General features: G+C 48.9%; 1 protein-coding gene across 5 annotated transcripts in view; it reads right to left on the bottom strand.

Moving 5' to 3' along the window:
• The window catches only part of SFXN5 (sideroflexin 5), a 123,921-nt gene that overhangs the window by 18,906 nt on the left and 79,308 nt on the right, over positions 1 to 25,707 (bottom strand). For 4 of the 5 annotated variants that reach the window (XM_070476313.1, XM_020883347.2, XM_020883346.2 and 1 more), the window contains 2 exons: positions 9,053 to 9,168; positions 7,053 to 7,138 (listed from right to left, as the gene is read on the bottom strand). In XM_070476313.1, the coding sequence (XP_070332414.1) occupies positions 7,053 to 7,138; positions 9,053 to 9,168 (202 nt within the window). The remainder of the gene's footprint in view (positions 1 to 7,052; positions 7,139 to 9,052; positions 9,169 to 25,707) is intronic. The other variant, XM_070476322.1, reaches the window with a different exon arrangement.

Here is a 25,707-nt window from a genome sequence, read left to right as displayed (position 1 = left end):
GAGTCCACCGTGGAAAGAAGGCCCCGTGTGGGGGAGACAACAGAGCAGGCTGCCGACCCCTGCTCCTGTGCTGGGGCTCGGGGGACCCCACGGGGCTACAGCAGGAGAAGATGGTCCTTGAAGGAGGCACGTACTGAAACAGTGAACAAACCACACACACATTCACACGTGCACGAACACGCATACACACATGTGCATAGCCAGGAGGGGATGATCCTCTTCTGGGTGTGGGAAGATTACATGCCGCCTGGTCAACTTTGACCCAAGAGCCACAGAGGAAGACAGTGACTTGCCCAAGGCCAAGGCCAAGTCTGCAGGAGGTAGGCAGGGCTGCTATCTGGACTCCTGACTCCCCACAAGTGCTGTCACTGAGCTGCTCCGGCGCCTGCCTTTGGACCCTCTGACCACATCATCACCAGCTCACAGCTAACATCCCTTCCTGCAGTGTCAGAGGAGGGATTCTTGGACAGAAAAGAGATATGAAAGCCTCCCTCTGGGGCCCAGGTCCCCCAGCCCCATGACCGAACAGGCTCTCCAGACAGAGTGGGGGCCATAGTAGTTGGTGGGTCCACCTTCACTGTGTTGTCCATCAGAGCATCTCGTTCTGTACAGTCCACCAGGTCTGAGTGAAGACCACAGGCCATCTACTTGGGGGAGGCCTGGGGTGGGGTGGGCCAGCAGGATGGATTATTTGCCAAGGGATGTTGGGTGGGTACTAACGCTGCCCTCAGGAAGCATCAGCCTTCACTGGAGGAAGACTGTTCTGTGGGAAGAAGATGTAACTGGGACTCTTGCCCTCCCCTCCTGGAGCAGGCAGGGGAGAGGTGCTCCTGGGGGCCATGCCTCAGTGTGTGGGCAGGCAAATCCCACACCACCTTTATCTCCAGACACAAATCCCAAGAGCAACTCTGGCTCTAAGGGGACAGCAGAATTGGGAGCAGTGGTTCCCAAACTTTCGTACCCAGGCTGGGGTTAAAAATGCAGACTCCCTCACACTCTTGAGATCCTGATTCTGTGGGTGCCACACTGGGAATCCTGAGTCTGAAACAGGTGATCCCCAGACCACATTTCGGGACACTCTAGCCCAGAATGTACCTGCTAAGGTACCAACAACAACCCAATTACTGGTAAGTTCTATTCGGTAAAAGACGGGGATACCCTAAGTGCTCAGCGAGGTATTCAGTGTTGCTATCGTTACTGCCCTTGTTTCTGGCTGGAAGGAGGGAGACCCTGGTGGCTGGGCTGCCCCCCAGGCCTCCCCACTGGCCCAGACCCCACCGTCTGACCAGTTGTTGATTTAAGCCTGAATTGATCTACTGGGGAGGGGAATTTCCATAGGATTAAGAGCAGTGGGACAGGATTGCCCAAATCAAACTCAAACCCTTCTGGCCTTCCCTCTGCCTCAGTCCAGGGGGCTTCCTAGGTGGCGCTGAGGGAGGAAAGGAACAGGCCGAGCTGACTCCATCTTGAAAAAGAAGGAACCTCCATTTTGCACTTTCAGTGAGCTTTGGACTATGTGCCTGGCAATGTTAGGGGAAGCACACTGACTGAAACCACCCGCCCTGGCCGGGCTCTCTAGTAGCCATTCGCGTGAACTGTTTTATGACAGGAGGTCCTGGTAAGGAATATGGAACTAATAGGCTACCACCAACCAGAAGAGTTCAGGAAAGGTCAGAAGGAGACACCGTGTGTCCGTCCACTTCCCAGAATCCTTCTCGCTAGCATCCATCTTGGCTGAGCGATGCTGCGCCACCAGGAAGGACTCAGAATCAGAATGATTGGCCAAAGACAACCTGGAAACCAATCCCATGACCATAAAATCCGAGACTGCAAGCCACATGGCAGAGCTCTCCACCCAGGTGCCCTTTCCAATAAAATCTCTTGCTTTGTCAGCACGTGTCTCCTGGGACAGTTCTTTTCCGTGTGTTTCTCAATAGCCTGCTCTTCGGGCCCTGGAGGGGGGCCCCTCTTCCTACAACAGTAGCCATGGGGATAACATACCTATGGCTGAACTGGCCTCCTGGACTGATGAACACCAGATTCCATACCAAGATTTCCCATTGCCAAAAAGAATGTAATAATCCCCTATGGAGTCAATCACCTTTGTAATCTTTATGGCACCATTTGTGCAGGCTACAATATATAACCAGCTGACCCTTCTGGTTACGAATCATGGCTGTAACCTGATTGTATCTCCCTTTAACACTTTCCAGGCTAGGTTTAAGGATTTTGGGGATGTGGGCTTGAGCAGTACGTAAGTATATAAGTATATAAGTACATAAGTATATAAGGTTTTCACAAAAGTCGGTCGGGGTCCTTGGCTAAGAGGAGACTCTGCCTTGGGCCTGCTGGTGTAATAAACTGCACTCCACTAACTGCATTGTCCTTCTGAGTGAGTTTGTTTCCTGGAACACATGGCTACAACAGCGCCAGTGATAAAGAGCCTGACTGCCATTTCAGGAGACATAAAAAGACTTGGGTTCAATCCCTGGGTTGGGAAGATCCCCTGGAGGAGGGCATGGCAACCCACTTCACTATTCTTGCCTGGAGAATCCCATGGACAGAGGAACCTGGTGGGCTACAGTCCATAGAGTTGCAAAATATTGGACATGACTGAAGAGACTTAACATGCACAACTTCTCCAGCAGGACCAGGAGGGGCAGTGACTGGGACCTCAGGCCCTGAGGGTGGCCAGAGCAGGGGGAACAGACAGGAGGGTGTGTTTTCCCTGGAGGCACTGTCCATCCCCCACGGTCATGGAGCAAGGTTTCCTCCCTGGCAGGTGAGGGGCAGGCCATAGTCTCATTCCAGTGGGGACACTGGACAGACCAGTCCTCTCCATGTGGGGCTGTGACCTCGATTCCTCTCTCAAGGTGGCTGGCTGAGGTCTTCACTATACAAGGGATCCAGAAAGCCCCAGGCCTGGCTCCCCACTTGGGAAGGAGGCAGGCTCAGACAGCAGCCAACAGTAGGCTCTGAAGCCCCAGCCCAGGCGGGAGAGTGAACACAGCAGGACAGGGGGAGGGGTGGAGGAGAGGGAAATGGCAGGGAGGAATTGGAAAGGCAGCTGGGGGAGTTAAAATATGCAGATGGAGAGATGTGCGAATGCCTGGGAGAGAGGAAAGACCCGGATCCCAGGGAATGAGGCTGGGGAGCGGCCTCAGGAACCACCGTGGAGGGTGTGGCCTGAACCCCAACCAGCTGAGACCCACCCTGGGAGGGCAGTGAGCCCAAGGGCCCAATCCAGGGCATGGACGCCGGGCTGGGGGAGAGAGTCCCACACCTGCCTCTGAGTTGGGAGGATCACGTGGGGGTATGGGGTTGTTCCTCCCCAGGAAGGTGGAGCTGGAGTGTGAGCCCCGACCTGAGAGGAGGGGTAGTGGAGGGTGAGGGCAGGGTGTGCAGCTCCTCAGAGGGGTGCCCTGCTCTGGTGCTAAAGGCTTCTTGGCTTCTGACTTGAGACTCCTTTCCTTTCAGTCTCAGAGACGGGACATCTGAACATGAGCCCCACCTGTGCTATCCTAGCTGGAAACCCAGGGACCTCATCTCTGAGAGCTCCCCCGGAGAGGAGAAACTGAGGCCCGCCACACAACAGCTTGTCTCCCCATTGTTGTGCATTCCCTCAGCACTTGGAGCAGTGTTACTTTGCGCTCCATTAATTTGCAAGTAGGCTGCTTTGTAAGTGTGCTTTTGTCTTTCTTTCCCTGGCGGTCCTGACTCCCTCACCCAACCAGGGCTCCCAGGGTCGAGAGCCGGAATGCCTCCCCCAACAGCCTGCTCAGCAGTGGCCCCACCATTAGCACCCTGCATGGGAAGGCTGTGGGGTGCTCAACAGGGGTGCCTGCTGGGTGGTGCAAAATGCCGAGCTCTAGCAGACCAGGTAGTCAGGGGGTTCTCCAGGTGGGAAACTGACCAGCCAGACCTGGAAGTGGAACCCCCGCCTCCAGGAGTCTCAGCTGGTGCCTGCCCTGCTCCGCCCCCACCTCTCAGTCTGACAGTTCCCCCTATATGTGAGGTTAGTTATGTCTCTGAGGGTGCAAACTGAGTCTTGCCCACCTTATATTCCTGGGGCAACCCAGACTGGACTCTTCCTCCTCCCTCAGAGACCCTCTCACGAGCTTCAAGAAAGGACCAACCAAATACAAGGTTGCCAGGAAACCCACTAACCCACACCTACCTGCCTTCGGGGCTTTCTCAGGACTCTGAGCTGAGCCAGACACGGGGTGCATGCCCGTAGTCCAGGCGATTCCGGGCCAGGATGTTCAGAACTGGGACAATCTCACCCCATCTCCCGTGAAGCCTCCAGCACATGGGACACTAACCACCACTCCACTTACTGCTGAACCCAGTTCAGATGTCACCCAGAGGCATCACATACATTCTCTCTCTGCAAATTTCAGGTTCAAGATTCAGTTGCCTTGAAGACAGAAGTCCCCCTACTTCTTCATTTGTCAGGTGGGGTCCTTGTGTGCACTGGTAGTCACTGGTTTTGGGGACAACCTCAGGTCACCAGAGAGCTATGTCTACAGGGTCAGGGGCACCAAAGCAATCACTTCCAGGATTTATTTTTGTAACTTCTAGAGGAGATTAATTTTCTTAATTCTCAGTGTTCAATATGCCATCCCCACTCAGGTACTCACTCCCACCCTGCACCTCCCCACTCTTCAGGGGAGAAAGGGATCAGCCCCATAACTGGACACAGGGCTCCTTTTCTTCTCCTAGGCTGGGCTCTTCAAGGTCCACACAATAGGCCCAATCTTGCCCCTAAAGCCTTCCTTCCCACCAAATCCTATCTTGATCTCAGAGTTGGCTGCAGCCCCTTTCCTCTGGACCAGACCTCCCTTCAAGATCACCTTGACCCTGTTCACACACTGCTGGGTCCCACCTGCAGCTGACCCGTGTGTGAGTCTCCCCCTTAACAAAACACAGGCCTTCTGAGACCAAACCTGCTCCTCCCTTGTCTCTATGTGGGGCGTATTCCAAAGACGTGATTATGTGCTGGATCCAAAAACCCAAAAGGCAGCCAGTGTGGTAGGAAGAGCCCAGTTTTGCAGCCATCTTCCTGGGTCATGCTTGGCTCTGCCATTTCCTAGTGAGTGACTGTAAGCAGATGATACACAACCTCTTTTTGCCTTCCTTTCCTCATCTGTAAAATAGGGATACCATACTCACCTCATTGCACTGTTGTGGAGGTTAAATGAGATCATTCATTCACTCAACAAACACTGAACATCACAATGTGCCAGGAACTACGCTAGATGCTGCGCCAGGGAGAAAACAAAAAGGAATTTACCCGCCTCCATGGGCTTCCCTGATGATTCAGATGGTAAAGAATCCTCCTATAATGTAGGAGTCCTGGGTTTGATCCCTGGGTTGGGAAGATCCCCTGGAGAAGGGAACAGATACCCACTCCAGTATTCTGGCCCGGAGAAATCCATGGATAGTATAGTCCATGGGGTCACAAAGAGTTGGACACGACTGAGTAACTTTAAAAACAGAAGTGTAGATGACATTCTAGTGAAGCAGACAGATAATATACAGCTAGAAAAAGAATCTCAGACATTGGTAAGTGCTGTGAGTAAATATAAGTCAGTGTAGCAGGGGAAGGAGTGCTGGTGGCTGGCATCTCAATGGGGTGGTCAGGGAGGGCATGTTTGAGGAGAGGGCATTTAGGTAAGGACCTAGCTGAGAGAGGACTGGGATGGGACAAGTGTTTAATAAGTGTTCGATGCTAATTGTCATTTGTTTTGTGGAAATAAGAACGTCCCCAAACTGGGGAGAAGCCCCTGACCCACAGACTTAGACGGAGTGCCACCAACCCTGTCCTTGTCCTACACAGCCCCACAGCCTTGAGGGGCCCCCTTCCAGGCTGGGTCCCCAGAGGGAGGGAGCGATCACCTCTTCACTTTTACCTGCACCAGACCCAGGCCTTTGCTTATCTTCCTGCACCTAGAACCATCCCCTGCTCCTTGCCATCCTCCTAGACTTGCCCTCATCTTCAGGGATCTGCCTGCTTCTTCCCTCCTCCCCTCGGCCTCTCCTCCCAGCAGCATCCCCATCTTCATCATTCAGTTTTACCCTCATTAATTAATAGAATCACTCCATCACTGTTCTTATTCTTGTATCTCCTTTGTGCTGTGTTGTGCTTAGTCCCTCAGTAGAGTCTACTCTGTGACCCCATGGGCTGTGGCCTGCCAGATTTCTCTGGTACATGGGGATTCTCCAGGCCAGAATACTGGAGTGGGTTGCCTTTCCCTTCTCCAGGGGATCTTCCCAACCCAGGGATCGAACCCAGGTCTCCCTCCTTGCAGGTGGATTCTTTACTGTCTGAGCTGCCAGGGAAGCCCAAGACTGCTGGAGTGGGTAGCCTATCCCTTCTCCAGGGATCTTTCTGACCCAGGAATCAAACTGGGTCTCCTGCATTGCAGGTGGATTCTTTACCAGGGAAGCCCTTACAATGGGGTACCACTTGTCAATTAAAAGGAACCAACTATCATAACACAACATGAATATTTTATAAGTATATTAAGCAAAAGCAGATATCTCTTTCAGAAACACAATTATGACTCCTGACTTTTTCTTTAGAAACAAGATGAATATATTCCCAGAACATCCCTCTGAGGGTGGCACGAAGGTTAATACTATTATTTTTATAAATGGAGAAACTGAGGCATAGTGAGGTGGAGACTTGCCTCACTGCAGATGCTTGAAAGGGGTATGCTGGGCCCAAGTCTAGTCTTCCCGCCGCAGTCCTCAGACGCTCTCTCTCTCTCACTGGTCCTGTGCTGTGCACTAGTAGAACACGTACACACACACACACACACACACACACACACACCCCTAAGAACCCCAGCCCCGCCTTGGGCATCAGGACCTCCCTCCCAGCTCCGAGCACAGGGTCCTGAGCAGGCAGAGTCCATTAATTCTCACACGATGATCCCAGCAGTCCTTTCAAAGAGAGTCAGAACAATCCAGGGCCCTTGCCCTGGGCTCCACAGCAGGGCCCTCTCCCCCCCCCCCCCCACGATGGCCGCCATCCTGGCCCCACTCACTTCTCCAGCATGGACATGACGATCGGGGGTAGCACCAGGACGGGCATGGGGAGGACCACTCGTGTCAGCGCTGTCTCCAGCAGGGCCTGAGGGGCAAGCAGAGGCTTGGTGAGCTGGCGCCTCTGGGGGCGGGACAGCTGCCGGGCAGCAAAGCCCGCCCTGAGCCCCTAGGTGTGCATGCTACTGCTAAGCACATCTGGCTGAGCAGAATAATTCATGGAATTGCTCGCGAAGCTGTATTCCCGATAACAGAAAAATGCTCTCCCCATCACAGATTCCCATCACCTGCCACATGTGGGGGAGGGGTGGCAACACAGAGGCAGCCCCAGGGAGGGGCCTGCGCCCAGGGAGGTGCCCGAGTTGGGGGGGTGGGGCGCTGCAGCTGAGAGGAAGCACATGGAGAATGCAAGGTGCTCAGAAACAAAGCAGGCGCTGGAAGGACCAGAGCAAACAGCTGGGACCCGCTGAGCTGCCTGAGGTTCCTTGTGCCCAGGGAGAACGGAGATTCTGGGACTGACTTTCTCTTTTTGGCCCTTAAAGACAAAGGTGTGCTGGCGCTGCATCTCCTGGCTCTGGAGGAGAGTCTGTCTTAGTGACAAGAGGTCAGCTTTGTAGTGGGAAAGGCTCCTGCTGAGTGTCTGCAGTCCCCGTAAGGGGTCTGCCTGGGGCCTGGCTCGGGGGTTCCTCAGGATCCCCAGGCAGTGGCGGCTGTCGAGGCATAGCTCAGTGGCACCTCTGCATCCTGATGGTCACTGGGATGCAGGCTCCTGGTTCTCAGAGAAGGCTCAGCAAATGCTTGTAACACGTGGGTCCCTGGAGTCTTTCTCCAGAATAGCAAGGGGCCGGCAGAGTCAGGACAAGGGTTGGGGTTCCCTGCTGTTTGGACCACGTGGAGGAGCTGTCATGGTTGGCCACCCTCTCAGGAAGTCAGGAAAGAGTATAGGGCTGGATAGGAGGTTAGGGTCAGGTAGCAAGTTGAGGCTAAATCCCCTCTAATGAGGGTCCGGGGGCTGAATATTTCTCCCAGGAACCTGGGTTCTTCATCATCAGCTGCAGGAAGGCCTGGGAGAGGGTCCCTCCAGTCTCCTGAACAGGTGTAAGGAGGAGGGGGGTGCCCAGAGCCTGTGCAGGAAGCAGAGGATGTGGTGTGGACAGCAGCGCCCTCGAGCTCCTTGCCCCTCACAAGCCCTGCACAGACACTTACTTTCCCAGTGGGGTCAGAGGCTTATGGAGACGGCCTCGCTGACAGAGCGTGGTGGGGGCGCCATGTGGGCTGATGAGGGAGAGGGGCTGGAGCAGAGGGGACCCAGCACTTGGAGGCTAGGGCAGGACATGACGCTAGTCGCCGTTAGGATGAAGGCCGGAAAGCACAGGGAGATATACACACAGACTGGAATTTTTTAAAAAATTCTAATTGCTAGAGTGGGTGAGGCTGGTGAAAAGTGAAAGAAGTGAAAGAGGGCCTCTTGAAACAAAATACTCTTCCCCAAACCATCCCCATGGCTTCCTGCAAGCCTGAAATCCCTTCACCTTGGCCACACTCACTCCCTGGTGACGTATCACCTGCAGAAGTGCCTGTTAGCACAGAACCACAAATCATCCACTTCCACCTGTCCTCTTCTCACCCAGGGGGATATGAAGGCCCCGGGAGCAGGGCTCTAGGTCCTGGGGAAGGGAAAGAAAGCTCTGGGGGGGAGGTCTCCTCTGCCCTCACCAATTAACAGGTCAGAGAAAGCAGGTCCTAAGGGGCTGGGATAAGAGATGGGGATGTTTCCCAGGGGTGAAGAGGTTGCTGCAGAGAAGCAAGGGTGTCCAAGGGGCAGGGCTGGCTGGGGCCAGACTTGAGGCCTGTGGTTCATACGGATGGGAGCTGGGGCGGGGAGGCGAGCTCAAGAGGAAAGGCAAGGACACGGTGGACAAAAACCCCTGGGGAATGAACATGTCGAGGGAAAACTAACCAGAGCCTCCCCACCAGCCCCCTGAGCCCCCAGATGACCCACATGTCTGGCGGCGATCTTGGAGGAGCCCACGAGGTTGCCGTCACCGTCCAAAACATCAATTCCCTCCTCCAGCTCCCCGTACCGCATCAGGACCACGTTGCAGATATTGGCGCTGGCTGGAGAGAGAGAAGGGAGCAGGAGTGAGGGGGTAGGTGGCATTCTACCCTGCGGAGAAGACCACTGGGCTCCACCTGCACCAGGCAACGAAGCTTCTGAATAAATGCCGAGTCTTTCCTGGTAGCTCAACTGATAACAATCCGCCTGCAATGCAGGAGACCCCGGTTCCGTTCCTGGGTTGGGAAGATCCCCTGGAGAAGATCCTCTGGGTACCCACTCCAGTATTCATGGGCTTCCCTGATGCCTCAGATGGTAAAGAATCCGCCTGCAAGGAGGGAGACCTGGGTTCGATATCTGGGTTGGGAAGATCCCCTGGAAGAGGGCATGGCAACCCACTCCAGTATTTTTGCCTGGGAGAATTCCCATGGACAAAGGAGCCTGGTGGGCTACAGTCCACGTGGTCACAGAGTCGGACACGACCAAGTGACTGAACACAGCACCGCTCCAACAGTGGGTGAAGGCGTGACCTGCTGCCTATCAGCCTGGTGAAGGATGTGGGGCCCTTGGGAACCTGGAAAGCAAAGGTGGAAAATAAATAACCCGTGTGAGGGGGGAAGGGGAAACTGCTGAGGGCTCAGAGAGCAGCCAGTTATCCAGGACACTGCTTTCCTCTCCTCAGGGGCAGGCCCCACTGGTAGGCGAAGTGGATGCCCATCCAGGAGGGCAACACCCACTGGTGCCGGATGCTTCACCGTCAGCTCCTCAGCCCCTTGGCTGCCTTTCTGGGCATCCTTTTAAAATGCCAGCTGCCCCCCCACACTTAGCCCCTCGCTCTTCAGAGTGAATCAAGCTCCCAGAGACTTGCTTCCCTGACAGCAGGTGCCAGAGCAGGCAGGAACCTCAGTGCTCACCCAATGCCTCCTCCTCATCATATGGATGGAAGATTGAGGCTCAGAGAGGGGGGTGACTTATCTGAGGTCACACAGCAAAGTGGGACAGAGCCGAAAGGCTACAGTGCCCCATCCTCTGGGTACCCGGGAGATGGAAGAGTTTGGGGTGGGGGCTAAAGGCATGCCTTCTACATTCTTGATTCAGATGCTTGGGTTTCCTCCCAAGGGGAGGCCATGCCTCCCCATCTCAGCTGAGATCATGGGGACCCGGGCTGAGGGGAGGGCTCCTGGCTCCTTACTTCGGCAGAGTGTGTCCAACTTTGGGGGGGGCCGCCCATCAGCTGGCTTCTCTCCCCTGGGATTCACATGGCTGGGCCTGGGCCCAGGGCCGGGTGTGGGTGCTGACCTCGCCTGAACTCTGGTCCTGCTCCAGGATGGAAGCGGGGGGTTTTGGGGGTGGTGGGAGGGTGGGCAGTGTGGGGGTGACAAATGTGGAGCCCGCCTGCTTCACTCCTCCCCCAAAAGCGCCTTGCTGTGTTTAAAGTTTTAATTTTTGCTAATTAATGTCAATTAATTTTGTATAATGAGTGTTTAATTTTGGGGAGTGTGTGAGCCTGGGAGCGACTGCAGTTCTGGGCTGTGAACGCTGATTAGCATCAACACCTGCTGCTTCCTCACTCCCTCCAGTGAGGGGGGGCGCCAGGGTTTGGGGAACTGGAGGGCGGCAGGGCCTAGTGGGCAGGTGGAGTAGGAGGAGGACCGCAGATGCTCCTGGTGCCCAAGCCAATGCCAGGGAGTGGAGCGGGCCAGGGCGCTTGCAGTTGGGGGACAGGGCCCTGCAGGTGAGGGGCCGCTCGAGGCCCTGAGGGTCTCTGAGCCTCAGTCTCCTGTTTCAGTAAAGCGGGGAGGTGGAATAAACAGAGGGGAAGACTGAGGTACGCTGCAGCCTTTGGAGAAGAAAAGCAGGAGACCCAGTACAGTTTTGAAATGCATTTACAGCACATATGCCGTCTCCGAGTAGCTCTCGTGTTTCCACACGACACACAGTCACAGTGGGAGCCATGGGCAGACCTTGTCGGCATCAGTCCCTGCTGTCTTCACAGCAGCCACACTCTCCTGTCTTAAACAGGGACTCTCAACCAGGGCTGATTTTGCGAGGCATTTGGCAACGTTGCAGACATTTTTGATGATCACGACCTGGGGGGCGGGGGTTGTTACTGGCATCTCTGGGTAAAGACCAGAGACTAAACATCCTACAATGCACAGGACAGCCCCCGCAGCAAGGAACGATCCGGCCCTACATGTCAGCAGAGTTGACTCTGAAAAGCCCTTGTCTTATACACACCCAGAGACTAAGAGTCAGGCAGGTGAAGCTGAGGTAAAGGAGGAGAGGATGGGAGCCTGGGTTTCAGGCCAGTTGGCGTTGGGTTCCAAGCCTGGCTCTTTATCTCCTGCTCCTCACCCTTAGAGGCGAGCTCCTGATAGCCCCAGGGCCCCCTAGGGCTTGGGGTCCAGAAGGGCCCCCGGAGAGGCCGTGGGTAGGGGCACCTGGCCTGTGTTAGTGACTCGCCCTCTAGTGGTGGCAGGCAGGTACTGCACCTATCACACCCCTGGGACAGCCAGGCCCTTAAGTGCCAGGAGACCCAAGAAAACCTTTGGAGATAATATTGGAGTTTTCTGCCCTGAAAGGCATTAATCTCTGCCCTCTGAGAATACATTCTACCACCATCACCACCACCATTCCAGGAAAGGCAAGGCCACAGGAATGTGGCTCAGGGGAGGACCAGCTGCTTAAACTCACTCTGTGAACTCCGCTCCCTGCCGGTCTCCCAAGTGTAAAAATGGGGCTGCATTTAGTATGTCCATGAATTTCCGGGTGCTGGCTGTGTTTACAGGCTTGTCCAGGTAGGGGGAAGCCAGGGACAGCTGAAACATGTCACGTCCAACTGTGTGTGTGTGCGTGTGTATGAGAGCATGGTTTGGGAGCTGATGGAGTTGCCCCAGGCTGTGGTGGCATCTCACCTGCTTTCTGAAATTTCTGAATATGTGATGTGGCCTCAGAAGGATAGAGCAGGCCATTGGTCCAAACACAAAACCACTTGAGATGAAAGACAAAGCATGAAAGGAAGTGAAAACCCATCCTCCCTCCCTGCCTGGACCCTTTTGAGAATGACAATGTCCCCCTCTCATCTAAGCTGTGAGATGGGAAAGAGACAGAGAAATCCCTGAAAGCCACCTCAGAATGATGGCAACCCCAGGCTCCTCTCGGCGAACACCCACTTTCTTACTGTCAACTCAGCACATGCCCTGTAATCTCTTCTGTTGACTCTGTACAGTGGTTAGCCATTTATTGAGCACTTGCTGTATGCACCGGTTACTAGCCATCCCTACCTCTGAGCAATAAGAATGCCAGCCTGTTTCAGTGATTCCATAATCTATCTCTTCCAGAGCTTTAAGTTTTACTGGATTCCTTTCATACCCTCCCAGATCGCTCTTATCCCACTCCTGAAACGTTCAGCTCCAGCAGTACTGTGACTGAGAGACTAAAGAAATGAAAAGAGAAAGAGAGACCAACCGTGGGCTACAGGTCTTCTTCCTAGCATACCAGCAAGATCCATTATTGATAGTATCAGCAGGTTAATTAAGCAGTCTGTTAGTGATAATGTTAAGAAAGCTGGCACATTTTCAACTCAGATTGACACCATTCAAGACTCAGGCATAACTGATGTTGGAGCAGCGATGCTAGGAGATGTCAGTGGATGAGAGAGAAAGAGAGGGAGAGAAAGCGAGAGAGACTGCTCCATGCTGATGGTGAGCTCAGTGTCAAGACCTGAGGAAAATATGCTCTTGACTACCGCAGATGTTCTCACATCAGACACACCATGATGCAAAATCATGCAGATTGTGAACAGCTAATGAAGTGCCCGTGTGAAAAGGACAGCATGGGGAGGAAGAAAGAGCAGCAGACAGAAAGACAAATGTGCAAGAAGGTTCTCAAAAAGAAGACTACAGGGGGGCTTGCCCCTTGAACTAGCATGGGAACAGAGGCATCGATCAATGGAGGTAATAGTCCCGAAACACTCCCAGCTGTAGGGGAAAGGAATTTCTGTAAATGTGGTTTTATCAACTCACAGGGCAAGGGCCATTCAAAATATGGGGTGGAGCAATGGACTATTTATCTGAGAAAATCAAGCACTGTAACTCCTCTGTTCTAAGAAGCATTTACTCATATTTTAACATTACAAAGTCACAATGTGCCTTACAATGCGTGTGGCAGGGGAGACCTTACTTGCTCTTCATCACAACTGCCTGTGCATGGGCAACCTAAGCCACGAGTAGAGGCATCTGTTCATACAAGTGTCACCTCAGCTGCCCACAGCAATCCACACAGAATTTGAACTTAAACTTAGATTCCTAATTGTTGCCTAAAACATCTTTTTAAAACTTACACTATAATAGAGCATGGACATGAAAAGTTATTGTACATGCAGAAGATCGTCTGCCAGATACCAGGCAATGCAATTAAAGGCAGCAGAAATTGCCAAACCATAGATAGCTACCCTAAAGAAATGCTTGCCCATATGCACAAAGAGACATTTACAAGGAAGTTAATTATAGCACTGTTTGTAACAGCAAATAATTAGAAACAACCTAAATGTCCACCATTAGGGAACTCACATGGGAAGATCGCCAGAGCAAACTTATGTGAACAAACTTACTGAGTATGTACAGGATGGTTTGCTGAACGTAAACCACACAACTGGTACACACATGTGTCCACACAAATCCCTGGATAACGTTCTGGAAGGGTCACACCGCACCAAGTGATCCTCTTGGGGAAGAGAAACAAATTTGAAAATTAGGGATTATTGAAAGACTTCCACTTTTTTACCCTAAATTTACCTAGACTGTTTGCATTTTTGCAAAGAGAATATAACTAGGCTTTTCTTATCTAACAGTTGAAAAGGAAATGCCAAACTTCTTGAAGTAGATCAGAAAAATTTCAAACCCCAGCAGGGGTTGATGTGACCTATGCATGGGTCCTATACTTAAGCATCTGTTTCAAAAACTTCCTAAAGAAGCTGATTAACTTTAAAAATCTTTTTTTCCCTCAAGTAAAGAATAAAATGAAACCACAAGTATAATAAAGTAGGAGATGAAAAAAGAACTCAATAATCTTTTATGTGTTTTGAAACTATCCTGTCAATTTAAAAGGGACTAAAAAGGGTCAAGAGTAGAGAGGCAGAGATTACAAAAAGCAGTGGTGGTCACGGTGCTGTATTTAACAATCAATGCCCAAAACAGAATTGTAAAATGTGAAAAAGGCTGAGATTCAGACTCTGTGATATTGAAAAAGTGATTTGGATTGAATGTGCAGTATATGCTTATTTATTCCTTCAAGTGAAATATAGTCCTCTCCTCTTCGGAAAGATTGTTACATTAATGCCTCACAACTAAGGTTTCTTAGGATTAAGAAACATGGCATTTGATACCTATTTATGAACCATATTACAAGAAATGGGAAGCTTTAAAATATATTCATTATATACAACAAAGGGCTACTGATATGAAGGGTCGATGGAGGGTCGTGGTGACTGACTCCCCATAACTAAGTGTAATATCCTTCCCTTGATCCAGGATGGGATGTGTGACCGACTTAGACAATGAGGGGTGTCTGCAGGACTTCTGGGAAAGTCCTCCCACTAAAAAAGAGGTGGTGGTCAGCAGAACCTCCTGTCCTCTGGATAGTGGTGGGTTTGGATATGAAGTTTGGAATTGTGATTGCCATCTCACAACTATGAGGGGAGTAAGCCTGAAGATGAAGCCCCTGGCAGAGCAAAGATAAGGAAAGAATGGCCTTGATGCCTGAAGGGAGACTTGACCTCTGTAAAGTAATCATTATTATTTAAGCCGGTTTGAGTTCAGGGTTTCTGTTACTTTCAGCCAAAAATGATCATAAAATACATAAAGAGCTTTAACAATTATTAAGAAAAAGATACAGTGATTAACAGACTCAAAGAATGAACTTTAGGTTACCGGGGTGGGAGAATGGTGGGGGAACGGTGAGGGGAGAACAGATTTGGAGTCTGGGATTTACAAATACGCGCTAGTAATAATTAAAATAGATGACCAACAGGGACCTACTATATGGCACAGGGAACTCCACCCAATATTCTGTAATAACCTAAATGGGAAAAGAACTAGAAAAAGAACAGATACATGTACATATATAACTGGACCGCTATGGTGTATATCTGAAACTAACATAACATTGTCCATCAACCATATTCCAATATAAGATAAAAATTACAGAGAAAAATACAATGATCAAGATCACTGAAAAATATTTAAGTAAAAATTCATAAAAGAAATATTTTAAAATATTTTAAAATTCAATGAATGTGAACTTACTAATCGTCAAAGACTGATTTTTGAATCTAAGAAAAAAATTAACCTGCAAGAGTTCTTCATCTTTGGGTGTAAGCAAAAAAAATAAGGGAGCTTGACTCACTGGTTTAATGGTTTACAAATAGCTTGGGCTTGTTTTCTCTTTGTTGATGGTGTCTCCTGTATACAGTTTAACACACGTAAGTGTTTGTGTATGCTCGGTCGCTCAGTCGTGTCTGACTCTTTTTGACCCCATGGACTATAGCCCACCTGGTTCCTGTGTCCATGGAATTTCCCAGGCAAGAATACTGCAGTGGTCTGTCATTTGCTATTCCAGGGGATCTTCCTGATCTAGGGGTCAAATCTATGTTTCTTGTGTCTCCTGCACTAGCAGGCAGACTCTACCACTACACCACCTGGGAAGCCCTTTAACATACAATATATTGTCATATGTGTTGTCAAATAAGCAATCCTTTCCTCTCTGGTATATAGTTTTTGGATCACCAAGAAACTCTATCCCTACTCCAAAAATGTGCATCTACATTTCCTTCTAGAAGCTTTAACATTTTACTGTACACATTTAGGTCTTTAATCTGTCTGGAATTTGTTGGACTGCAAGGAGATCAAACCAGTCAATCCTAAAGGAAATCCACCCTTAATATTCACTGGAAGGACTAATGCTCAAGCTGAAGCTCCAGTACTTTGGACACCTCATATGACAAGCTGACTCATTGGAAAAGACCCTGATGTTGGGAAAGATTGAGGCAAAAGGAGGAAGGGGTGGCAGAGGATGAGATGGTTAGGTAGCATCACCAACTCAATGGACATGAATTTGAGCAAACTCTGGGAGACAGTGAAGGACAGGGGAGTCTGGCATGCTGCAGTCCATGGGATCATAAAGAACAGACAAGACTTAGCAACTGAACAATAAATGAAAAGAAATCTCCTTCTCTCTCTTTTATTTGGAAACCCAAATGCCCAGTGAAGTTAAGAAAAGATTCTCAACCATACTGGGAATTGGAAAGTGCAAATTAAAATGAGAAAGATCCATTTCAGATGGATATAATTTTGTTTTAAAAATTGATAATAGCAAATGTTGAAGAAGATGTAGGGAAACAAAAATCACCCTTGCAGGCAGAGTAAAAGCCAGTCTGTTCATTTGGTGCAGATGGAGATAGGCTTGCTCCTTGGAAGAAAAGGTATGACCAACCTAGTTCAGTACAGTTCAGTCACTCAATGGAGTCCAACTCTTTGCAACCCCATGGACCACAGCATGCCAGGCCTCCCTGTCCATCACCAACTCCCAGAGTTTACCCGAACTCATGTCCATCGAGTCGGTGATGCCATGCAGCCATCTCATCCTCTGTCGTCCCCTTCTCCTCCTGCCTTCAACCTTTCCCAGCATCAGGGTCTTTCCCAATCAGTCAGCTCTTTGCATCAGGTGGCCAATGTATGGAGTTTCAGCTTCAACATCAGTCCTTCCAATGAACACCCAGGACTGATCTCCTTCAGGATGGACAGGTTGGATCTCCTTGCAGCCCAAGGGACTCTCAAGAGTCTTCTCCAACACCACAGTTCAAAAGCATCAATTCTTCGGCATTCAGCTTTCTTTATAGTCCAACTCCCACATCCATACAAGACTACTGGAAAAACCATAGCCTTGACTAGATGGACCTTTGATGGCAAAGTAATGTCTCTGCTTTTTAATATGCTGTCTAGGTTGGTCATAACTTTCCTTCCAAGGAGTATGCATCTTTTAATTTCATGGCTGCAGTCACCATCTGCAGTGATTTTGGAGCCCAAAAAAAATAGTCAGCCACTGTTTCTACTGTTTCTCCATCTATTTGCCATGAAGTGATGGGACCAGATGCCATGGTCTTAGTTTTCTGAATGTTGAGCTTTAAGCCAACTTTTTCACTCTCCTCTTTCACTTTCATCAAGAGGCTCTTTGGTTATTCTTCACTTTCTGCCATAAGGGTGGTATCATCTGCATATCTGAGGTTATTGATATTTCTCCTGGAAATCTTGATTCCAGCTTGTGCTTCATCCAGCCCAGCATTTCTCATGATGTACCTAAGTTAAATAATCAGGGTGACAATATACAGCCTTGACGCACTCCTTTCCTGATTTGGAACCAACCTGTTGTTCCGTGTCCAGTTCTAACTGTTGCTTCCTGACTTGCATACAGATTTCTCAAGAGGCAGGTCAGGTGGTCTGGTATTCCCATATTTTTCAGAATTTTCCACAGTTTATTGTGATCCACACAGTCAAAGGCTTTGGCATAGTCAATAAAGCAGAAATAGATATTTTTCTGAAACTCTCTTGCTTTTCAATGATCCAACGGATGTTGGCAATTTGATCTCTATTTCCTCTGCCTTTTCTAAAACCGGCTTGAACATCTGGAAGTTCACGGTTCATGTATTGCTTAAGCTTGGCTTGGAGAATCTTGAGCATTACTTTGCTAGCATGTGAGATGAGTGCAATTGTGCAGTAGTTTGAGCATTCTTTGGCATTGCCTTTTTTTGGGATTGGAATGAAAACTGACCTTTTCCAGTCCTGTGTTCCCTGCTGAGTTTTCTAAATTTGCTGTCATATTGATTGCAGCACTTTCACAGCATCAACTTTTAGGATTTGAAATAGCTCAACTGGAATTCCATCACCTCCACTAGCTTTGTTCATAGTGGTGCTTCCTAAGGCCCACTTGATTTCACATTCCAGGATGTCTGGCTCTAGGTGAGTGATCACACCATTGTGATTATCTGGGTCAAGAAGATCTTTTTTGTACAGTTCTTCTGTGTATTCTTGCCACCTCTTCTTAATATCTTCTGCATCTGTTAGGTCCATACCATTTCTGTCCTTTATTGTGCCCATCTTTGAATGGAATGTTCCCTTGGTATCTCTAATTTTCTTGAAGAGATCTCTAGTCTTTCCCATTCTATTATTTTCCTCTATTTCTTTGCACTCATCACTGAGGAAGGCTTTCTTATCTCTCCTTGCTATTCTTCGGAACTCTGCATTCAGATGGGTATATCTTTCCTTCTCTCCTTTTTCACTTCTCTTCTTTTCACAGCTATTTGTAGGACCTCCTCACACAGCCATTTTGCTTTTTTGCATTTCTTTTTATTGGGGATGGTCTTGATCCCTGTCTCCTGTACAATGTCACGAACCTCCATCCATAGTTCATCAGGCACTCTATCAGATCTAGTCCCTTAAATCTATTTGTCACTTCCACCGTATATCATAAGGGATTTTATTTAGGTCATACCTGAATGGTCTAGTGGTTTTCCCTGTTTTCTTCAATTTAAGTCTGAATTTGGCAGTAAGGAGTTCATGATCTGAGCCACAATCAGCTCCCGGTCTTATTTTTGCTGACTATATAGAGCTTCTCCATCTTTGGCTGCAAAGAATATAATCAATCTGATTTCGGTGTTGACCATCTGGTGATGTCCATGTGTAGAGTCTTCTCTACACATGTTGTATGTACACAACATACACATGTAGATACACATGTATCTATACATGTCTTCTCTACACAGTGTTGTTGGAAAAGGATGTTTGCTATGACCAGTGCATTCTCTTGGCAAAACTCTATTAGCCTTTGCCCTGCTTCATTCTGTACTCCAAGGCCAAATTTGCCTGTTACTCCAGGTATTTCTTGACTTCCTACTTTTGCATCCCAGTCCCCTATAATGAAAAGGACATTGGGTGTTAGTTCTAGGAGGTCTTGTAGGTCTTCATAAAACCGTTCAACTTCAACTTCTTCAGCATTACTGGTCAGGGCATAGATTTGGATTACCGTGATACTGAATGGTTTGCCTTGGAAATGAATAGAGATCATTCTGTCATTTTGAGATTGCATCTAAGTACTGCATTTTGGACTCTCTTGTTGACTATGATGGCTACTCCATTTCTTTTAAGGGATTCCTGCTGACAGTAGTAGATATAATGGTAATCTGAGTTAAATTCACCCATTCCAGTCCATTTTAGTTCGCTGATTCCTAGAATGTTGATGCTCACTCTTGCCATCTCCTGTTTTACCACTTCAATTTGCCTTGATTCACGGACCTAACATTCTGGGTTCCTATGCAATATCGCTTTTTATAGCATCAGGATTTGCTTCTATCACCAGTCCCATCCACAAGTGGATATTGTTTTTGCTTTGGCTCCATCTCTTCATTCTTTCTGGAGTTATTTCTCCGCTAGTCTCCAGTAGCATATTGGGCACCTACCTACCTGGGGAGTTCATCTTTCATTGTCCTATCTTTTTGCCTTTTCATACTGTTCATGGAGTTCTCAAGATAAGAACACTGAAGTGGTTTGCCATTCCCTTCTCCAGTGGACCACGTTTTGTCAGAACTCTCCACCATGACCTGACCGTCTTGGGTGTCCCTATACAGCATGGCTTAGTTTAATTGAGTTAGACAAGACTGTGGTCCATATGATCAGCTTGGCTAGTTTTCTGTGACCAACCTAGAAGTATATTAAAAAGCAGAGACATTACTTTGCCAACAAAGGTCCATCTAGTCAAAGCTATGGTTTTTCCAGTAGTCACATATGAATCTGAGAGTTGGACTATAAAAAAAACTGAGAGCCAAAGAATTGATGCTTTTGAACTGTGGTGTTGGAGAAGACTCTTGAGAGTCCCTTGGACTGCAAGGAGATCAAACCAGTCAATCCTAAAGATCAGTCTTGAATATTCTTTGGAACGACTGATGCTAAAGCTGAAACTCCAATACTTTGGCCATCTGATGTGAAGAACTGACTCATTGGGAAAGACCCTGATGCTGGGAAAGATTGAAGGCAGGAGAAGGGGATGACAGAGGATGAGATGGTTGGATGGCATCACCGACTCAATGGACATGAGTTTGAACAAGTTCCGTGAGTTGGTGATGGACAGGGAAACCTGGTGTGCTGCAGTCCCTAGGGTCACAAAGAGATGGACATGACTGAGTAACTGAACTGAACTGAACTGAACTGAGAGATGGGCATTACCTCTGATGTGATCATTTCACTTCTGTGTACTGACCCTCGACTGCTGATTCTCAGTACTGGCTGCACAACTGAAACCAAATCAGAGGTAGGACCCAGATGTCTGCATTTCTTTTTAAAGCTCCCTAGGTGGTTGTTTGAAAAGCTCTGGCCTGCGGAAGCTCCTGCTTGTGTGCACACGGACACGTGTATAAGGCTGTCTGGTGCATTGCTGCATATTATAGTGAGAAACTGGAAACAGCTTAGATGTTCCCAATTAGTCTTTAGAAGCTGAGATGAATGCATATGTATTAACACGGGTAAATCTCAAAACCACAATGGAGAGCAAGTTTAAAAGGATATGTTCAGCACAACATAATGTAAACTTAACATATAAACAATACAATTTCTGGTTTATGATATAGACACAAGATACAATATAAAAACACAAATGGGGAAGATGTAAGTCAGTAGCCTTCCCCAAGAGAGAAGAAGGAAAACAGAATTAAAAAGGCAGAGGGCAGAGAAAGCTTTAGGTGCATCTAATATTTTATTCTCTATTTCCTATAATATTCCATGTATTTGAAATAATATACCACAACCTTTAAAAAAGCCACAGATGAAAAAAAAAATTTTTTAAAGCCACAGATGAATTATTATGACTATTAAAAGGATAAGTTGGAATTTTATGACTGTCATGGAAAGACATCCAAATTGATTGTGAGGTTAAAAAGAGATTTATGAACAGTATACACAGTATGATCTTACTTATATTAAATATATATTTATATTGGTATGTTTATAGTATATAAATACAATAAATAGGCAGAGATTCCTGTATTTTGAGATATTTATTTGAATTTGGAGGGATATATACCAAACTTATCTCTGAGGAGAGAAGTGAAATTGTTTAATTTATGTAACAATCAAGTATTGTCAGAAAAAAACAGAACAGTTTTTATTAAAACAAAACTCAGAACACTCTAGTGGAAACCAGGAGACTTGAGCCCAAAGCTCCCCAGACTCCACTTCCTCTTTGTCTTATTTTGTAGGTAACAAGTACATACAGTAAACAACCCAAATCATGAAAAAGGGTAAATAATAAAAAGTAAGTCTCCTTCCAATCCCTGACCTTTAGTTTACTCCCCTCCCCTTAGGCAGCCACTGTAGCCAGATTCTCATGTCCCTGCCAGACAAGGTCTATGTATTTATAAGCAGACATGTATGTATTGATACATGATTACCTTATGTATACACACACACTTGAATCACACCAGTCTACACAGCCTTTGTCTTTGGAGGAGAGGTTATCAGATGGGAATGTGTACCCTAACACTTGCTTGATTTCGTGATATCCCTCACCATTCTGCCTGGGAGGCTGGGCTGTATGGCACGTGTGCGTACATGCATGCATGCTTCAATTGCTTCAGTCGTGTCTGACTTTTAGTGACCCCCTGGACTATAGCCCGCCAGCCTCCTCTGTCCATGGGGTTCTCCAGGCAAGAATACTGGAGTGGGTTGCCATGACCTCCTCCAGCGGATCTTCCCAACCCAGGGAGCAAACCCAGGTGTCTTCTGTCTCCTGCATTGCAGGTGGATTCTTTACCACTGAGCCACCAGGGAAGCCCTATAGGGCACATATTTTCTTTTAAATAGCTTGAAAATTTGGGGAGAATTTCACAACCCATATTGAAGTGTCACAAACTCAGGACTGGGAATTTCTGGGTTGAAAAATCAGCCTGTAAATTTAGGTATAGCCTGACTCTGAAGTTTGGGATCTCCTAATAAAAGATTCCTGCTGACACATTCATTTTCTGAAACGCACCGTTTTATCACAGCTCCTTCCTAGCTGAAGATTCTTCAGTGATCCTCCATTAATCATAAGATAAAGCTAAAGTTAATAAATTTATGATTTATTAAATCATAAATCTCAGCTAGTTTTCAGGGCCCCAAAATGCCCTTTCCCCTCCTGGCCCACACCAACCAGGCCCCCTCCTTTCACATTCATAACCCCTCCTTCACTGTCTTAGGCTTCCCCACCTCTTCTGTGTCTGGTCTTCTCTGCCTTCTGGATTTCAGGAATTAGAAGATTCCTGAATTGGAAGGTCACACGTCCAACGAGCACTCTCTAAGCGCCTACTATATGCCAGGTCCTAGGCGATCTGCCCACAACAGGTGACTTGGTCACACAAAAGTGCCTCTCTCAGATGTTTGGACCAGGCTGATCCTCAGGTGCTTCTCTGTCTTAAGAGTCAGGCAGCTCATTTCACTAGGAGACTGTCAGTTTTTCAGAAGATCCTGCTACTCTCTTTGTCTCCACTCCCAGTGCTATTCTGCACATGTGGGATCCAGAACTAAAGAGACACCCTTGTTCTGGCCACGCTGCCTCTAACATGAAGCTGAAGCCAGGCAGCCCCATCAGAGCCATATGCCACATGTCTGTGTTCGTCACTCAGTCATGTCCGGCCCTTTAAGACCTCACGGACTGTAGCCCATCAGGCTCCTCTGTCCATGGAGTTCTCCCGGAAAGCATACTGGAGTGGATTGCCATTTCCTTCTCCAGGGGACTTTCCCGACCCAGGGATCGAACCCGGGTTTCCCTCATTGCAGGCAGATACTTAACCATCTGAGTTACTAGGGAAGCCCAACACATCACCTGGGTGGACCTGTTTCAGGCATACAGTCCACAAAATCCCCAGTCATTATCCTAAGTACTCCAATCAAATCAGGTTCAGCACCTCCACACTTGTGCAGCTGCATTTTTTGAATAGCGAGCCTTATATCAAAACTTGTGAGATCTTTTTGGATCCTGGTAGGTGGCTCAGTGGTAAAGAATCTGCCTGCAAATGCAGGAGATGCAGGAGACCTGGGTTTGATCCCTGGGTTGCGAAGATCCCCAGGAGAAGGAAATGGCAACCCATTCTAGTATTCTTGCCTGGAGAATCCCATGGATAGAGGAGCCTGGTGGGCTACAGTTCATGGGGTCTCAAAAGAGTTTAACATGCCTGAGTGACTGAGAGCGCACACACACCCTTGCCCGTAAATTCATAATCATTGCCAAGTTGCTATCTCCACTCCTTGTGTGAGACCCGTTGGCCTCCCATGACCAAGGCAGTTATAAAATAAGTGAGGGGACAAGACTGAAGGCAGAGCCCTGGAACACACCACTGGAGACTTCCCTCTGCTTGGCTCGGGCCCACTGGCCCTGTCCTCTTGGGGCCTGACACACGCCAGGGTCCCGTGCCAGTTCTAGGGCCCTGATTCTGGCACCCAGCCTGGCCCGCCTACCCACCCAGATCCAACCAAGAAAGGCTGAAGAATGTGCCCAGGGTGACCGAGTCATCCATCCTAGGCCTGCAAACTGAGTGAATGAAAATGACTGCAAAAACTGGCATGAGAAAACAAAACATTCAAAAAACAGTTTAAAAAACATACCACACACACACACACACACACACACACACACACAATACCACAATAAATTCTAAGCAGCCACACAATGTGGTCACCAATGTCATCAGGGTGGGGTTTCACTTCTGGGTGCCCAATTTCAAACCATTTTTACTAAAACATTCATCTGATCACTGTACAAACCCACGTAGAACACTGGGTGCCAAGCAAAGAGGGTGTCTGGGGGTTGGTGATGAATGAGATCCAGACCCTGTCTTGGAGAGCTCACAGTCTGATGAGGGAGGCAGACTCAAAAACAAAATGAGTAGTTCCAGGACAGACACAGGCACACACAGGGTGCTGTGGTATAATCCTGACTGGGGCTACCAGGGAGGACTTCCTGGAGAAGGTGGTGTCTGAAGTGAGAAATGAAGGCCTGGCAGCCAAGAGAAGGCAGAAAGTGGGAAGAGAAAGCACTCCAATCAAACAGGGCCTTGTGCAAAGGCCTGGGGCCCAGACAGAAGGGAAGTCACAAGATCCACCACAGTGCGATAGGGTTCGAGCAAGGCCAGGGCCCATATCCAAAAGGTGACTCAAGGGCCTTGAGGATAGCCTAAGGTCTGTGGATGCCACATTAAGTATCACTGATCCAGACAGAGGGAGGATAAGTCACAAGGCCCAGGACACTGCAGACACAGGTGCACCCTGCTGTCTTCCAACCACAGGGATGGAGGAGGTGACACCTAGGGACGGACTGTAGGGGCTTGGGCACACTGCCAGGGCCACCTCCCAGGTGAAGGAAGAGGGCGGATTGAGCACCAGGAGAAGAGTGGTAAAATGAAGGGGGAATCAATGACAGGAAGACCCATGGTCTGGGGCGAAGGAAGGCATAGAGACGGGGGCGGAGGTGGGGCACTCTGGGTATGAACCAACAGAAGACCTCCCCTAAAGGCTGCCCAGACACCCCAAGGAACAGACTCCCTGCTGAACACAGAGACTTCTTCATGGCAGTGAAATAAGCTGTGACATTTAATGTAAGGGACTGCTGCCAACAGCACAAGACGAAGTCACTTTCCACAAAGGGATAATTGAGGCTCCATGCAGGAGGGTTACGCCCCATGCAAGGAGCTGACCGGCTAGGACTGAGGCTCAGGCCGAGATGGGGCTCTTAGCGCACGACATGACCTGTCCCCTGCTCCACGCAGATGCAGCCGGCCAGCCTGGGGGTGACCTTCAGAGCTTCCTACCCTGCCCCCCCACCACCCACACAGAGCCGGTACACAGCTGGGCTGCCAGCTGACACCTGGGTCTCCACCTCCCAGCCCCAGGTCAGAGTGCCTGTCATGCCCATTTGTCACCAGGGCGGCCTATGCCTCTTCCCTGGCGCCTCATCATGGAACTGGCACCTGCCTCTGACCCCACCTGCCTCTCCTCCAGGCTCCCACCCCAAGGACTCACAAGAAGGCTGTTTGTGGAGCCTGCCTCTCCTGGAATGGACTCTGCTCGTGGAGACTGGTGGCTGGACCTGGGGGCGGAGGTATTTTTCCAACGCCTCCTCGATTGACCTTTAATTACACTGTTTGCCCAGCTCCCCAAACCATTAACTTCCACCTCACAGCAATCGCACATCAATTAATGGAGGGCCTGCTCTGAGCTCGAGCTCCTCAACACAATTAAGCGTGACAGTCCACAAATAAGAAAGAACTGAAGAATTAATTAAGGTCTAAACAAATTAATTACCAGTCCCCAATCAATTCCAATGCCAGCACACATGCTCCTGGGCTCACCGGCTTTCCTAACATCTCCACATATAAATAGAAACAGATCTCCCACATGATTGCTGTTCTAGACCAGGGCACTGCCTGGCTCTGAAACCACCTTGAGGGAGGAATTGGCTGCAGTGAGCATCCTTGGGGCTTCCCACGTACTCAGTACACACTCATGCACACACGTCAGTCGCAC

Source organism: Odocoileus virginianus, chromosome 2 (genome assembly GCF_023699985.2).
Source record: "Odocoileus virginianus isolate 20LAN1187 ecotype Illinois chromosome 2, Ovbor_1.2, whole genome shotgun sequence".
NCBI lineage: Eukaryota > Metazoa > Chordata > Mammalia > Artiodactyla > Cervidae > Odocoileus > Odocoileus virginianus.
This window is presented reverse-complemented; position numbering and strand designations above follow the sequence as displayed.